At 38.6% G+C, this 17233-nt stretch overlaps 2 protein-coding genes across 2 annotated transcripts; both read right to left on the bottom strand.

The window, feature by feature from the left end:
• Nucleotides 1-17: 17 nt before the first annotated feature.
• scyl3 (SCY1-like, kinase-like 3) lies at nucleotides 18-9930 on the bottom strand. The gene is made up of 14 exons (XM_031736039.2): nucleotides 9254-9930; nucleotides 8898-9140; nucleotides 8252-8437; nucleotides 7956-8069; nucleotides 7054-7110; nucleotides 6871-6973; nucleotides 6670-6781; nucleotides 6507-6584; nucleotides 6239-6378; nucleotides 5910-6100; nucleotides 5445-5616; nucleotides 3753-3902; nucleotides 2856-3661; nucleotides 18-606 (listed from the first exon to the last, which is right to left on the bottom strand). Exons 2-14 carry the CDS (start codon nucleotides 9060-9062, stop codon nucleotides 547-549), a joined length of 2334 nt encoding a protein of 777 aa, XP_031591899.1. The 5' UTR covers nucleotides 9063-9140; nucleotides 9254-9930; the 3' UTR covers nucleotides 18-546.
• A 1318-nt stretch (nucleotides 9931-11248) lies between these two features.
• LOC120436047 lies at nucleotides 11249-17233 on the bottom strand. Its single transcript, XM_039606345.1, has 11 exons — nucleotides 17183-17233; nucleotides 16884-17052; nucleotides 15511-16540; nucleotides 14020-14138; nucleotides 13812-13934; nucleotides 13080-13145; nucleotides 12870-12958; nucleotides 12101-12206; nucleotides 11798-11903; nucleotides 11590-11651; nucleotides 11249-11494 (listed from the first exon to the last, which is right to left on the bottom strand). The coding sequence occupies exons 1-11, from the start codon at nucleotides 17200-17202 to the stop codon at nucleotides 11402-11404; spliced, it is 1983 nt and encodes a 660-aa protein (XP_039462279.1). The 5' UTR covers nucleotides 17203-17233; the 3' UTR covers nucleotides 11249-11401.

Raw genomic sequence — 17233 nt, 5'->3', positions numbered from 1 at the left:
AAAACAAAACGGGGACATTTGATACAGTAAGTTTTACTTTATTTCACCAACAACCCAAAAGCTGCTAATAAATTATGCAATTCTGATTTCACATTCATTCAAAGTGCAAGCCTTCAGTTAATCAAACTGACTCTTTTTGGGAAGACCCAGTGTCTCCGAAAAGTTTCTTTATGCCACTAGTGAAATTGACACATAAAAAAATAAGAGCAGAGCAGATGAAACAGGATTACATTCACCTCTGATATCAATTGGCAAACAATTATAAATGGCTTATTTTGTCCAAGTCTAGCACCATCTGATGAGGAGCTGATCCTTCCAGTTTAAAAGTAAGTTCTCATAATTAACATAATGATAATAAAATCAACAGAATATAAAAAGCCTTAGCCCATCCCAGTCATTAACACCCCTACTGCATCATGTTAAATGAGAAACTACTTCCAGTTTACTGGTCTGTTGGTGAAGTGGCACTCCAGATGTGGTGCATGGGTTTCAGTTTTCCAGTGGTCAAGTCTTTCACTGCAGATGGAAGTAATGGATCAAACGTAATCACCAGGCATTGTCCTCCCAGTTCAGGTCATCTTCATCTCCCCAGCCATCTGGTTCAGTCTTTGAGAGAAAAGAAGTAAATGAAGAAGTGCAATCATCCACTGGGAAAAATATTTGCAATAGTGGGAAATTCTTAATGAAATTCTATTCACTGACGGTAACTTTTTACCCCTCAGCTGTTAAAGGCTTATGGGGTACTATCCCCACATTGGTAGGTGGCATGGGCACCCATGTTTGTGAATGTGATAACGTGAGAATGAGGTGACAGGATTTTCAGATTCATACAATAAGTGCATCTACTACAAATCTTGGATGAGGTCATCTCAGTGACCTTGAATTCAAGGTCAGAGGTCAATTTTTCTCAAAATAACGTCGAATTTTCAATTTTATACTGTAGGTGCATCAACTTGGAGGCTGAGAGGTAACACTGGTGGCTGTCAGTATTTTTAAAGTTAGAAGAGATACAAATGCATACGCAGTCTATGTCTTCTGGCTCGTAGGTTCTTCAAAATGATGGCAGTTGTGTTAAATGGTTACAGGTTGCAGTAATTTCCAAAGTTTTACACAGAAGTGTAACTGTCAAAAGAATTTCAATTCATGTTGCAACCTACTGTCACGGGATTATTAAAAGTAAAATTTGTCAGTGGAAAAAAAACGGTTGTCTTTTCAGGCTTGTTACAGTCTGCATTTCTAAAAGTTCTACAAACCAACAAGGCCTCCAAAAACAGTAAAATGAAGAAACAGAGTTATGCCTTATAACTGATTGTACACAGATAGTGCTTCACATGCAGCGGGTAAAATAAGTGTTGAACATGTCGCCAATTTTCTAACTAAATATATTTCTGAAGGTGCTGCTGACATTAAAATTCTCACCAGATGTTGATAACAACCCATCCAATCCACACATGCAAGGAAATCTGAGCTTTAGTTCTTTCCCTAGATTTTCAAGGGGATTCAGGTCAGGTGACTGGCTGGGCTATTCTAGCATCTCTGAATAGCCCAGCTGAAACCAGCTGAGTTTCCTTGACTGTCTTTGGGATCATTGTCTTGCTGGAGCATCCACCCTCATTTCATCTTCATCACCCTGGTAGATGCCAGCAGATTTTTTATCTCAGTGCATTTTCCCATTCATGCTTCCTTCAGTTACATAAAGCTGCCAGTGCTGCCCCAGCCCCACACCATGATGTTCCCATCTCCAAATTTCACTATTGGTATATTGGTAAGGTGTTTTTGGGATGACATGCAGCACCTTATGTCTTCCAAACATGGTATGCACCATGGCACCCAAAGAGTTGAATTATGGTCTCATCTGACCAGAATATGTTCTCCTATTATTTCACAGGCTTTTCTAAATTTTGTTCAGCATGCTTCTTCTTCAGAAATGAGAGTATGGCGTGGTGAGTGTGCATACAGTCCATGGTGGTCGAGTATATTACTTGTTTTCTTATAAACAATTGTTCCTGCAACCCAATATCAGGGCAAAGCATGTAATAGACACGCCGGCCATTTCACGCTTTGCTCTCCAAAACGTGAAATGTACACGCATGTAGAAGTTGCAGCTTCTGCAGTAAAAGCAGAGGGAGATATTTTATTTCAAGTCAGTATGAAAATAACCACAGGAAAGTGTTTAAACAGACATTATTAACACATTTACATGTATATGCACATTAGCCGCCTAGCTTAATCGATTCTGACAATTAAGGACCTTGAATGTACTTAATACGTTTTTTTTGTTCACTACCAAATTTGTGGCTTTAAATATATTATATCCCCGTGCTGGTAATGCAACTTCTGCACGCGTGTCCATTCCATGTTTGGAGAGTCAAAGTGTGAAATGAATACCATGGACCATTACACATTTTGGTGTAATACTGAGTGGTATCTGCTAATTCAATGTTTTTCTGCAACTCTACACAAGTGGTCCTTGGCTCTTGGACAACTCTTCTGATAATTATTTTCAGTCCGCTGTCTGAAATCTTGTGGGAAGCACCCTGTTGTGCACCTCCTTTTCTTCATATCATCAATACTTTTTCCTTGTCTCATCATTTCACATAATTTACGGAGATTTATGGTTTGATTTCTTTACATGTGTGGACTGGATGGGTTGTCATTGATATCTGGTGAGAATTTCATCTTAACAGCACCTTTAGAAATATATTTACTTAGGAAACTGGTGACATGTTCAATACTTTTTTTACCAGCATTAAGTATAACAAAATCAAGATTTCAGAAATCAGGGAAATCTCAGGCAGCTGTGACTAAGAACCAATATATAAAGTATGTAAAACATCCTTTCACCAGACACTCACCTCAGTCAGGTCAACTGCTGCAAACTTGGCAGTGAGTGTTAAAGTATCGATGGATGAATCGATCTGCAGAGGTTTAGTGTTATCCGAAAATGCTGTGGACAGTTCTGCTTCACGCTCGCCAGTCTCTTGTAGTGACAGCACTGCTGGAGATGACAACTTGATGTCCGGCACCATGTCTGCAAACAAATCCAGCTCTGGGTCTTGCTCTACCTTTCTCTTCACCCTTATAGTAAACTCCTCCCCTAGACCTCCTGCTGAACTACTGTTTTGTGGCACTGTAGGTTTGGACTTGGGGTTTAAGGGATTATGTGATTTCTGAGAGTCCCTTTTCTCTTGAGCCCAGCTATTGTCCCATGAGGAAGTGGCCTCTGTCTCTGTTGACTGCCGCAGTGTTGCGCTCAACTTAAGGGGTTTAGAGGAACCCAGTCTCAGTGGTTCAGGACCATGTTTTGAAGATGGGGAAGCAGCGCCCCCTTTGGGTGGTGCAGAGATGACTGAGTCTGATAAAGGAGCTGTGGGGGAGAGATCTGAGGTAGGTTCAGTGTCCTCAAAGTCATCCCATGGCTCCTCATCTGTGTTCTGATGTGTGATTGGCAGGCTGCTAACTGGATCTACACCCTTTGAGGCCTGAATGTGGATCTGGACTGAATGCCCATCTCTATTCTCACTATCAGGGTCACTCCAGTCAGGCCAGTCTTCCACAGCGCCTTCTAGTCTGTCAGTCTGCTCCGGGCTAGAAGAAAGTTGGTCAATCTCACTGTCCTGATGAAAGCCATTCAAAGGTAGAGACATCTTTCTACTAACATCTGGAATATACAACAAAAAAAGAATTATACAATGGACCTTAAATAAATGAACAAATTCATTTGAATTAATATTATGAAGGGAGTTTCTTACCCGATACTGGCTTGATAACCCTTGGTGTCTTGCTACCCGTGTGACCGAGGACTAAGCCTTCAGTCCCTGATGGTCTAGGTAATAAATTCAGCACTTTGGAGGGTTGGGCGATCTGAGGGTAGGAACTTCCAACTATATGGACAGGTGAGGCTAAAAAATAAAAGTAAAGTAAGATGAAAGATGTCCAAATGTCACCTTTTAAAATTTCCATTCACCAATAAAAAAACAAATAAATAAAGTTTGCAGAGCTGCTGCTTAGCTGAGAGCAGCTCAGTTGACTGTAGTTCTTAAAGGATTACTAGAGTGACATTTCAATTTCCAAATCCAGATTTTCTAGTTTGAACTGGTAGTCTGACTAAACTTGTAATCCTCTTTGGAAGAGACAATAATGGTCACGGCATGCTGAACACACCTCTACAAAAATATGACCTATTTACTACTACACGCTGCTGCAGGAATGCTTCCTGCATATAAAATGTTCATGTAATGGTTCCTGGTTGATTTTTAAAGATTACTTGTAAAATGAAGCATTTTTATTCAAGGTTTTTATTTAGTAAACTGTGTATGATGCCAGACCTTTAATGCACAATCAGGTTCTGTGCACCACTTTTATATGGTCTGGCTAAATTCTCAAAAAACACAACGAAAGCCTCAGTTGATTTGACATACGGTATCAATAATGTAAATGTACACTATATACAGTTAGGTCCAGAAGGTTTTGGACAGCCGCATTTTAAATAATTTTGCTTCTATACACCACTACAGTCTTTTTTCATGCAACTGAGTGCTGAAGGTTTTCACCTTTAATTCAAGGGGTTTTACTAAAGCATTTGATTAACTGTTTACAAATTGCATCTGTTTTTAAACTATCCCCCACTTTCAGAGGTTCAAAAGTAACAGGACAAATTGACTAACAACCAATTTCATGGCCAAGCGAGGCCTGTTTTCTCATTATTTTGTGATAAATTAAGCAGATAAGAGATAGGAGATAATCTCAAGTGTTGCATTTTGTAGTTTTTCCTTTGAAATTCTCAATATGAGAACCAAATAAATACTGATAAAAGTAAAGGAAGCCATAATACTAATAATGGCCCAAAGCATGATGCTGAAACAATGCAAGATTATCTCAAGGCAAAGATAACATATTAAGTGGTCAAGTCAGTCTAATCAGTCTTATCCCAACGGAACACAGCATGAAGACTGAAAACAAAACTGATTGCAGAGAGACCCACAAACAACCAGGCACCGCAGGCAGCTCCAATAAAACCTAGCAGCGCATCTGCATATGATGTTCATGGATTCTAGACTTCATGCAGTAATTGACTGCAAAAGTATTTTTGTCCAGTTACAAAAACAAATTCTTATATTTAAAATTACTTTAGTTTTAGTTTGTCCAGTTACTTTTGAGCCTCTGAAAATGGTAAACGTTTAATATTCCAGTAATTACTAAACAGTTTATGCAATACTTTTGTCAAAGCTGAAAATCTGCAGCTGACTGTTTGATTTAAAATCCACTGCAGGGGTTTGCAGCGGCATAATTACAAAAAAAGTGTCTTTGTCCAAAAAACTTACAGACATACAATTATGTCAATAAATTAGTTATCGCAGTACAAGACTTGTGCTGTCTTGCACTGTTTAGTTATTATTTAGATAAAGGGACTTTCATTGCCATTTATAGACAGCTGTGCTTACTTTCAGGGGTCACTTCTGTAGACTTGGTAAAGTTAGGTGTGGTGCGTTTAAAGACCTTGGTTCTCTCTCCACCAACAACCACCTGAGCCCCGAGCAAGGGCACCAACACTGCCAGACTCTGCAGCGTCATGGCAACCAGAGAATCATTGGTGTCTCTCATTCCTAACAAAACCTAAAGAGAGTAATAGACAAGATAATATACTTAAGAGATAGTTTCATTTGAATTTTGTTCTCAAGCTTTAGACATTAGATAAAATTGGTTACAATTTCTGGGGTTGCCTGTTTCACCCTGCTTAAGCTATTACCTAATCTCCCCGTCTGGTGCTTCTTAAGTAAGACTAAAAAAAAAATTGGTTAGTTAGTTTAAACATTTTCCAAAATACTGAACTATTCAGCTTCAACTGTCTTAGTTTTTTGACAACAAGAAGAACAACAAAAAAGTTTGCTTCTAAAGTAACACCCCACCTGAGGTAGGATCTGGTTTTTGAGTTCATCGTGGGAGAAAAACTCGGCGTAAAGGTGGATGTGGGCCAGCAGCACGATTCGGACATGTTCCTCATTGACCTTGTAGAGTTTGAGAAGCTGAGGAATCACATGCTTACGGTAAAGGGACATAGACAGCAGGCATTCTTCACTGCTACCATCACCACTGTTATCTGTCCACAAAGGTGAAATAAAAGTTTCAGATAACATTTGTGCCCGTCAGGCAAATACTAAGTTCTGGCTTTCTCTTGGAAAATGGGATTTATAAGATCTGGTTATCAGAAGCCAATTTTGCTCAAATGCAATCTCACCTTTCTTTGGCCTTAAAAGATGAGGCAGGAAGCTTTTTACAGCCATGGGTTCTGCAAAAACAAGAGAGTTAAGGAGTTTGGGAGCAAGGCGTGTAGCTATCAACTCTTCAGGGAGGCTCTGGACTCGGTCTAGAAGAAACCTAAAAAATATAAAACCAAAACACTACGTAAGGAGAATATATATACCATAATACAAGTTAAAGAAAATTCTATCTGTGGGAAAAAAACGTCCACATATGTGTGACAAGATCACTACATTATTTCTTACTTAAAGAATTCATTCTTTTCTTCTTCTGTCTTTAGGGTGAGACTTTTCAGAAAATTCATCACTTCCAGAAAGTCATTCCTGTTCACAGAAAAATAATGTTTGCTTGAAGAAAATCATTCTGAGTATTTAATGATAACTACAAATCAAGCATGACCAGACAAACCTGAAAAAGTCATTGGTGAGCAAGGAACTGAGTGGTGGCCGCGACATGGGGTCAGAGTTCAACAGGCCTGCCTGCAGTGTTTTTGTCAAGCTGGCAGCAAGCTCCTGTGACACTGAAAGGAACAGTGCAAGTATATGATAATGCACATGCAGGTTAAACCTGAAAAAATGAAATGTAATATTCAAGGTCACCTCTCCTTACCATAGCCATTAAGGAGAGGAACAAGAGACTCCACCATCATCCCAAAAGAGTAACAGTCCCGAGAGTGAGCATGTTTATCCGGAAGGATTTTAAAACCCTCCACCTGCCAAGAAAAAGTTTCTTGAAAACCTGTCAACACAGTGGGAAATGTTTCTTGTCAATCACTAACTTTAATCTGCTTACCTGCTCTTCTGGAGGAATATAGCTGGCCTCTCTTGCATTCTGGATGCTTGTGAGGAACTAAGGAGTTTAGGAATATCCAAAATTGAACATAAACCTGATATTTTACAGAGTGAGTCTTTAAACAGTCTAAAAATGTGCATTAAAACTGCTGAACTGTATATACATTGCAAGAAAAAATGGCTCAATGTTTGGATAAATCTTTGCCAACGTAGCATTAGTTGAGTGAACACACACAGACTGAATTGTGATATTACAGTCATACAAAATGTTTTCTCAAATATCAGCATGTTATGACAGTACGATTAGAAAACGGCTTAACCAGTATTATGTCCTTTGGCTACATGATATCAAAGGGGAAATGGTTAGCTATAATGCACAGAATCACATCAAGCAAAAATTAAAAACAGCTCATCAGCACAAACACTTTTAAGCACAGTGGTGGAGGGATGATGATTTTGGCTTGCTCTTCAACCACATGACCTTGGCACTTTGCTGTGTCAACCATGAGCTTTTCTGTATACCAAAGACCAACTCTATCCAACAGATAAAACTTCAAGTAGTAGTCAAAATTTGAGTACAACATGCAAACATGCAACAAAACAATGATGCCAAACATAAAAGCAAATCTACAGAATATCTAAAAATAGAAAATAATCGTTGTTGCAATGGCTAAGTCAAAGTCTAGACCTTAAATCAATTGAAATTTGACAGCTTCTCCTAAGCCAATGCCTGCAAACTTCAATGAACTGAAACAATGTTGTAAAAAGAGTTGTTATTCTTCCACTATGATGTAAAAGACTGAGAAGACTGATATTTACTTAGTTTTTCACAGGACAGTAAAGAATTCTTCTGAAACTTTCTTTTTCACATGACTGCCCATATGGCTTTAATGCACTTCTTACCTCAGGAGTTGCTTCAGAGAACTTGCAGACTGTCTCCATCCCTCCCAGTTTCCAATCACCATCATCACTGACAAATACAGATGAAATACAGACGTTGTTGTGGCTCGACTTACCCTGGTGGAAGAGCAACACAAGTTTGGAACCTGCATGAATATGCATGCATGTTTAATGCAGACAGAAAGACATCCAAGGGTCAATCACCCTCTCCATCTTCATCTACAGGGCACCTTGTTTTTCCACTTTATTTTTTATCACATGCCTTAATATAATCATGCAGAGACTGGAGAAACACTCACCCTCTCATGCAGAAAAACAAGTGCCTGCAGGAGGTCATAGATGCCTGCACAAATTTCCTCTGGGGAGAGACTGTCTAGCAGTAGCTGCAGGGGCTGCACAGGCTCTGTCACCAGGTGGATGGCACCATTCTGGACTGAGCAGGACAGGAAGCGCAGTAGACATGGGTGTCGCAGTGTCTTCAGGTGCTGGGTGAAATGTGTGGATGATTAAGCAGATGTAAGAATTGCAAATAATTAGTATTTTAACTTACCCGTCAGTTAAGACACAATAAAACTCATACTTCCACTTATTTAATTTTAGTCACAACAGAGAATACTGAAGTTGGAGGTGGCTCTTCCACTAAGCAAAACCATGTTAATTTTTTTCTTAATTAAAATGTTACATCCACATTACACACGTGTGTACAGCTCAACTTCACACACAATCACACGTGATGCATTAATTCGCTTTTTTAAATAACTTTTTTTTTCTACAGAGTTTCAGAAAAGAGAGAAAACCGACTGGAGAAGTTTGGTAAAAATGTCTCAACGTTGCAGCGGTACTTTGTGTCTAACATGAACATAGCAGTGTGCTGGCTGCACACTTCCATGCATAATGCACATGAGCGACGGCAAAGGCGAGCAGCGACATCTGGACATTACACACCTTGGCAGCTTTGTTGACTTTGTCTTCATTGCCACGTTTGTGAACAAACACAGAAGCGGGCTTTCCATCCTGTAGCACCGCCGAGTACATGGTAGGTCCGGTGGGCAGAGTCAGGAGCGGCTCCTCCAGGGTGCAGCTCCGCACCGCGCTGCTCTCCGCACCCATGACCGCGGTCGTTCTTATGAGCAGCCAGTCAGGTCATAAACTAAGCAAGCCAGGCGTGATACGTGGCAGTGCGAGTGCCTGTCAGTAAAGAAGCAGACACGAGTACTTGTTATAGAGTTAAATTGACATACCGGTACCTGTTTCAGTAAACTGGGTGCACCACTTAGTGACAAGTTAGCTAGCAGGCTAACCTTAGCGCTACGTTAGCAAGCTTGTCATTGCTGCCCTTGTCGGTAGCTTTTCCGCCTCCAAACAATCATGCCAGTCGAAGTATACCACGGATTAATTCAATGAGTTTTGCGAACTGCTTTAAAAGTTTATTTAAAAAAAAAACCCGTTTCCTGCTTGTCAAATCACCGATGCTAACGTGGAGCAAGAGCTGTGCTGTAAACAAGGACCTTTCCGGTGTTGTGCCAAAGTAGTTACCCCCGTCAAAAATTGTTTCCCCATCCACGAGAGCGCGCAAAGTAGGAGGAGCCACTTGCCCAGCTCCGTTCTGTACGCTACTTGTCACTGATCTGCAGTCGACGCAATAAAGAGTAAAAGCTGGAAAACGGCAGGCTCGATTAATTTAATATTAGTTTCGTGACATTGTAATGTGCCGTGTGGAAGACAATTTACATTAAACTGTACACTGAAATAACCTGCTGGGAATACTTTGTCTAGAAAAATACTTTGATACTATAATACTGTAAAACCAGACGCGATCATGGAAACACGTCGCTCTCCGGTGAATTTACACTCGGTTTACATTTTGTAGCGAAGCTATCACGAAGGAGTTTATTTGCGAAATCAATCACAGTATAACCAATAACTACAGTAACGTTGGAGAGGGTTTCTTCACAGCAAAAGTTATGGAGGGATACAGATTTTATCAGGCTGTGTGGCATCGGCTGCCAAAATGTGTGCCCCCCTATCTTTAATCCATATTGGCTTTGCTATCACAAAGGGTATATTTGCAAAATAAGTCACAGTATAACCAATAAGTACAGTAACTTTGGAGAGGATTTCTCCTTCACAGCAAAAGTTATAGAGGGATACAAAATTTATCAGGCTGTGTGGCATCGGCTGCCAAAATGTGTGCCCCCCTATCTTTAATCCATATTGGCTTTGCTATCACAAAGGGTATATTTGCAAAATAAGTCACAGTATAACCAATAAGTACAGTAACTTTGGAGAGGATTTCTTCTTCACAGCAAAAGTTATGGAGGGGTACAAAATTTATCAGGCTGTGTGGCCTCGGCTGCCAAAATGTGTGCCCCCTATCTTTAATCCATATTGGCTTTGCTATCACAAAGGGTATATTTGCAAAATAAGTCACAGTATAACCAATAAGTACAGTAACTTTGGAGAGGATTTCTCCTTCACAGCAAAAGTTATGGAGGGTACAAAATTTATCAGGCTGTGTGGCCTCGGCTGCCAAAATGTGTGCCCCCTATCTTTAATCCATATTGGCTTTGCTATCACAAAGGGTATATTTGCAAAATAAGTCACAGTATAACCAATAAGTACAGTAACTTTGGAGACGATTTCTTCTTCACAGCAAAAGTTATGGAGGGGTACAAAATTTATCAGGCTGTGTGGCCTCGGCTGCCAAAATGTGTGCCCCCCTATCTGTAATCCATATTGGCTTTGCTATCACAAAGGGTATATTTGCAAAATAAGTCACAGTATAACCAATAAGTACAGTAACTTTGGAGAGGATTTCTTCTTCACAGCAAAAGTTATGGAGGGATACAAAATTTATCAGGCTGTGTGGCCTCGGCTGCCAAAATGTGTGCCCCCCTATCTGTAATCCATATTGGCTTTGCTATCACAAAGGGTATATTTGCAAAATAAGTCACAGTATAACCAATAAGTACAGTAACTTTGGAGACGATTTCTCCTTCACAGCAAAAGTTATGGAGGGATACAAAATTTATCAGGCTGTGTGGCCTCGGCTGCCAAAATGTGTGCCCCCTATCTGTAATCCATATTGGCTTTGCTATCACAAAGGGTATATTTGCAAAATAAGTCACAGTATAACCAATAAGTACAGTAACTTTGGAGACGATTTCTCCTTCACAGCAAAAGTTATGGAGGGATACAAAATTTATCAGGCTGTGTGGCCTCGGCTGCCAAAATGTGTGCCCCCCATCAATAATGCACATTGGCGTTGCTATCACGAAAGAGTTTATTTACAAAATAAATCACAGTATAACTAATAACTACAGTAACTTTGGAGACCATTTTCTTTTTTTAGACTTCTTAATTTAACATCTACATATATATATATGTCGATATGTGTGTTCTCAACAATGTGTGCCATAAGAACACTAGCTGTGCACCTTTAGTGTCAACTATGTACAAGCGAAACAAATAAACACGTCTTCTGGTGGTGGGCTTTTCACGCAGAGCTGGTGGAACCACCGCAAACACATCTCACACTGAATCTGTAAAAAAAAATAAATAATTATAAATCCCAATGTTAAAATTTCATTTATGGGAATTGATCATAACATTTAGCAGTCTTTCATGATGACATTACCCATTTGTTGTCAGTTTCATGCTCTTCTTCGCCGCAGAAAAGACAGATGTTTGTCAAGTCATCTGTTTTAAAAAGTGAAAAAATAGCACAGAGTATACTACCTACTGCACTTATTACTTCATTCAAACAACTATATGGTTTGTTTCTACAGCTATCATGATGAAAATATTCATGATGTCAGAACACTGAATTGTGGAAAATGAGTTACCTGTCTCTAGGAGGAGAGTGGTGGCAATTTGCAGCCTGTGTGTGTTTATGGCCTTTTTTGTAGACGGAAAGTCTATTGACTCTTTTTGCAAGATCTTTTCAGCAAACTGAAAAAGAGATTCTAAGATGACTAAATAGGCTAATATCGTAAATGTTATTTTATAGAAATTTGTTTGCTGTGAATCAATTTCTTTCTTTTTTTGTGTAATTATCTTATATTCCTTTTCCTGTCATTAACATTTATTACAACACAACATTTCCAATATTGTTGTATATATGTATGTATTACGGTTAAGACTCGTACTTTCAATGCAAAGACTCCACATGAGGTAGCGTCCAATTGTTTTGGGTGTTTGACTGTGTCACAAGTCCATCTTGAGACGTTGCATCCTTTTTTTCGCATGAATGCCCTGAAAGACAAGTACAATAAAAACAAATAACATGTTTTAAAATTTTGGTGACACAAAAAGATGAACAGTATGGAGAGCTTAAGTGTCTGTTGAACATCAAGTTAAGAACACTGACCACACTGTTTTGTTAAAATCATTACTTTTTAAAAGTCTACAACGCATTTTCGTGGACAATTACTTGTGCTTTTATTTTCCTGTTTCCTCCCATGATATAGAAATCAATCACTTACACAGTACACTTTGAAGAGATGTGGAGGAGAAGCAAAGATGAAATTCACACATGTATAACCTATGTGGAATTATTTTAGACATTTGTCTGATGTTTTAGTGCTAAACCTCCGCAACACTTTATGCAACTACTAAACATTAATATCCCGTGCTATATTTTCTAATGTAAAACATCATCTCATACAGACATCAGGTCCTCAAATAAACATTGAAACATGGGGAGACTTCTCTTTAAAGGCAAAATTAACCCATAACACCACAATATCAGAAGACGAACACAAAAATTTAAACCTGTTGCTGCTAGTTTTTTAATTCTGAGTACCATTTATTTTTTGATTGACATCATACTTGTAATTGTCATAATAAACACAAAAATAACAAAAGCAACAAAGAGTTTAATAAAGGGTCGAAATAAATTTGAGCAGTTATCCTTACCTTGTTGATTCCAAACAATTTTGGATACCTTGTTTAGTTTCTCCGAGTGGATCAAGATACAGCGACTTCTTTTCTTGTGGGTAAATGACCTACAGTAAAATTATGTGGAGAATTACATGTAATAATTCAAGACTTAAGATTATCTGCATGCCATGCATTTTCTTATAAAACTGATTTGATGAATATTGTAAATGCAATTATTTTGTTTACCACTAATGTCCAGTGATGATGTTCATTTACAATTCCCAGAATCACTTCATGCTCCATGGGTTTGATCTTAAATTGAAACAAAAGAATAAAAATATTAACTTCAGACATAAAAAAAGAAATGCAATAACATGTTGTTTAGAGTCCTTTTTATTAAAGCAATTTATGATATATTATATATCATCCACTTATAAAGTACTCTGTGACAGCCATGATTCATCCTCATTTCTTTAAACTGTGCAAGAAGCTGGACTATCTTATATTTTTTATAAGTGGTTTTGCACATTACTTCCTCCAAGACTAATAAAGCTCTTTCTAAGGATTTTCTTTGGACATGGAGTTCATTTTCACTCATTTTCAATGCGATCATTGTGCCATCTGCAAAATAATGTGTAATGCTTTATTAAGCCTCTTTAACAGTGACGTATGAATCACTTGAGAATAAAAAGGTACCTATTAAAGAGATGAAGCAGTGTTGATGATTTCAAAAGAGATATTAGCCCAAATGTTTGCAAATCTCAAATCAAGCATTGATTGGAGTGTGTACAAAAAGGAGGAAACCAGACAAGCAGAGAACAAAAGAGAACTGGCAAGTCTAATAAACTATCCACATCTACTAACCCCAGTCTCAATTCGTTTCTTTCTCCATAAGCTGTTATCCAATCTAAATCTGGATGTGGATATGATCTGAGGTACTTAAACAATACACACAAGATTCTTTCTAGAGATACCTACCTTGAGTCTTGGAGCTTTTCTCTTCCAAATGGCAGTCATTGAAAATGAATCAATGAATGCTGCTTTGGCTGAATTATGGCGATTGCATTGTCTCACCATGATCGCAAGATATGCATTAATAGACTGCGAATACAAAATAAACATTTTTAACTGTTGTCAAGCAATAAAACACTGATAGTTGCATTGTTGTCAGTAAAGATCACTGTACCTCACTTTCCAACTCCATGTCCGGACCAATTTGTTGGATATCCCAGTAGAATAATTTGTAAGCACCAATTTTGGAGAGTAGAACGTGAGGACTCTTTCCAGCCCAGGCATCCATTATATCTACAAAAAGTAATGAGAAAAGAGACAAGTCATCAGGACTAAATGTAAATCAAAATTTAAAATGCATAATTTCTTATGTAGTTTTCTGACAAAAGGCGTGTTTCAGGGTAAATACTTTTAAGACGCTGATAAAATGGGCACATGGTTTAACATTGTATTTTGTAGAAAAAAAAGAGCACTTAAATTTGCTTTTATTTGGGGGTAAAGTTACACTTACAATGTCCTCTAAAGAAATTTAAATAAATTCATATTAATAAAAGAAAAGGAATTTAAATACATAGCAATAGAAATGCTCTTGCCCCCTATCAAATTTTTTTTCCAGCAGAAACACCTATTACAACAATTTTTTAAAATTATGTTTAGTTGAAGCTACATGAATATGTTTTAAAATACTCAGGCTCAAGGCTTGCACCTGTGGCCTTTACTATTACATAACCATTTCTGGAAAATGTTATTTTCTCCTCCAAAACTAGTTTTATTGTCTTTAAAATAGAGTGTCAATTTCTGGGCTGTTAAAAGCAGCTTCTTAAAGAGTATTTGATCTTTCGAACTATTGCTGGCAGGCAGTCATCATCACAACATTAATATACTGCTTGTAGTGGGCATTCTATGTCACTAACAGCATATATGACAGCAATTTCAGAAAAGAAGAAAATGAAGAACATACACTACTAGTCAAAATTAGGGACACACCTTCCCATTCAGTGTTTTTCTGTGTGTTCATGCTTTTCATGCAGTGACAATCATCTTATGTGACTACCCCATGAAGCTCACTGACAGAAGGCCTAGAGTGTGCAAAGCAGTGATCAAAGCAAAGGGTGGCTAATTTGAAGAATCTAAGATATAAAAATATATTTTGGTTCTTTCATATTTTTTTTGGTTTACTACATCATTTGTGTTAGGGTTAGTGCTCCATATGTGTCCATTCATAGTTTTGATGCCTCGAGTTCTAATCAACAATGAATCTACAAAATAGACAAGGAAATTAAGAAGCAACATTAAAATGAAGGTGTGTCCAAACTTTTCACTCTTAGTGTACATCAGATGTACAATATCAATCATTAACATTCTGGGTTACACAACAACAAAAGAAAGATTCACAGTTTTGAAGGACTCACTTTTTCATTTGTGTAATTTTACACATGTGGCTTACATCCTTTTACAAGTTTTCTATAATGTTTTGCCCCATGAAGGTTTTTTTTTAAAGCATTAACATATTGTTAAATTTAAATATTCTGTTAGGAAATATACCTAAAAAAATCTTTTTAAAGGTGTAAAATTTGCTATGCCATGATCTACAGAGTACTGAAACAAACACTGTCATAGGAACAAAAGTCCTTTTTAAAAAATAAAAAATATTATATTTATTTACATTTCTCTGCAACAGGTTCAGTGTATCTCTGAGAGGGTGATGCTGGAGGTGGTGCAGGGCTAGCTTGTGTGGCTGTTGCTGGGGCTGGTGTCACAAGTGGAACTGTTGCTTCCATGGTTTGTGCTGTAGATTGCTGGGCTGTAATCTGTGGAGCTGAGGCTTGTGTGGTTGTAGCATTTGGAGCTGTGGTCTGTGAGGATGGGTCTGCTGCCGTTGTGGTTTGTGAGGCCTGGTCTGCTGTTGTGGTTTGTGAGGCTGGGTCTGCTGTTGTGGTTTGTGAGGCCTGGTCTGCTGTTATGGTCTTTGAGGCTGGGTCTGCTGCTGTTTGGGATTCGGTTTGTACAGCTGTAGCATATTCTGGTGCTGTAGCACTTGTGGCTGGTTCGTTCTCTTTCTGTGCTGTTGCTCCTGACTCTGGATCTGATACCGTTATTGCTATACCTTGTGGAACTGGAGATGGATGTTGTGTTTGAACCGATAGTGATGTAAGTGATGCCATTGGTGCTGTAGGCTGTGTAGCTCTAGGAGGAGGTGGTGGTGGTGCTACCGCCACTGGTGCTGCTGTAGCCTGTGAAGCTAGAGCAGATGCTGGTGCTGCTGCAGCTTGTGGTGCTGCTGGACCTGGTTGTGCTGTTGGTAATGTGGCTGCTGTTTTCTTTGAACCCCGGTGTGGCACTCTTGGCATGCTGTCTTTGCTTAACTTTAGTTGGTCAATATTTACTTTTGGAATGATTGTCCCATTGGAATCCTGAAGATCTGCACTTTTACCTTGGATTGCTGTAATAATGTAAGGGCCTAAAAAGTTTGCTTCAAGTTTTCCCCCTTTCCTCTGCTGACTTCTTATGTTAGCTCTTAAAACTTTGTCACCAACTTTGAAGACGACATCTCTCGTCATCATTTTTATTTTGCCCTTTGTTTTTTCCTGAGCTTTGACCACATTGTCCTTCACCAGTTCCAACAGCTTTTGATGCTTTTGAATGTCTTCCGACAGCTCCTCCTGCCCCACAATGTCTTCCACACTCTCATCAACCTTTGAATCAAAAGACATGTCTATCATTACTATAATTTGTGTAAGATACACAGATAATACATAAAAGAACTGAGAAATACAGTGAAAATTTACATTAAGTGTCTTTGGTAAGGTTTTAAGACACAATGTATTTCTGGCAAAGCTTCAGTGTATCTTGGGATTGATTGGACATGAAGAAAACTGTTATTGAGGGTTTGAACAATCCATAAAAATATTCAGTGGTGTAGTGCTTTTATGGCGGTGACATAGCATCCATTGAAACTGATCTGCCTGTGCCTCAAAAACTAAAAAAGTTTCGTTGTGTGGGATTTCCGTGTAGTTTGTCACAGACAGAAAGACATACCATGAACTCTTCTGGGATTTCGGAAGGATAGCGAGCCTCTCTGCCAAACATTAGGTAATAAGGTGAGTATTTGGTGGTCACTTGTTTTTTAGTTCTGAGTCCAAACATTACAGCATCCAGATACTCATCCCACATTTCTGGTTGGTCGCCAACGACTTTACACAGGGCTCTGACAATGAAAGCACATAGAAGACATTCATATGAAAGATCATTTACATTTTTAATAGTTTAATGTCATGCATTCATGTTTTGGTTGAAGGAACCCCCATAAATGTATAACATGTACTCCAAGAATTTACCTCTGGATGGTGCCATTCATTTTCTCCACCAGCCCATTTGTTTGTGGGTGA

The sequence above is a fragment of the Oreochromis aureus genome, linkage group 23 (genome assembly GCF_013358895.1).
Source record: "Oreochromis aureus strain Israel breed Guangdong linkage group 23, ZZ_aureus, whole genome shotgun sequence".
In the NCBI taxonomy this organism is placed as follows: domain Eukaryota; kingdom Metazoa; phylum Chordata; class Actinopteri; order Cichliformes; family Cichlidae; genus Oreochromis; species Oreochromis aureus.
Note: the sequence above shows the minus strand (reverse complement) of the source record. Positions and strands in the feature narration are given on the sequence as shown.

Excerpts from the sequence above, each read along its gene's own strand:
- scyl3 (XM_031736039.2), bottom strand. The coding sequence starts at position 9,062 with ATGGGTGCGGAGAGCAGCGCGGTGCGGAGCTGCACCCTGGAGGAGCCG. Across the intron at positions 6,379-6,506 it reads GAAAAGAATGAATTCTTTAA|GTTTCTTCTAGACCGAGTCC; the intron begins GTAAGAAATAAT and ends TATATTTTTTAG. Across the intron at positions 3,903-5,444 it reads TACAGAAGTGACCCCTGAAA|CCTCACCTGTCCATATAGTT; the intron begins GTAAGCACAGCT and ends TTTATTTTTTAG.
- LOC120436047 (XM_039606345.1), bottom strand. The coding sequence starts at position 17,202 with ATGAATGGCACCATCCAGAG. Across the intron at positions 13,935-14,019 it reads ACATGGAGTTGGAAAGTGAG|TCTATTAATGCATATCTTGC; the intron begins GTACAGTGATCT and ends TTGTATTCGCAG. Across the intron at positions 11,652-11,797 it reads CACTCTCCTCCTAGAGACAG|ATGACTTGACAAACATCTGT; the intron begins GTAACTCATTTT and ends TTTTTAAAACAG.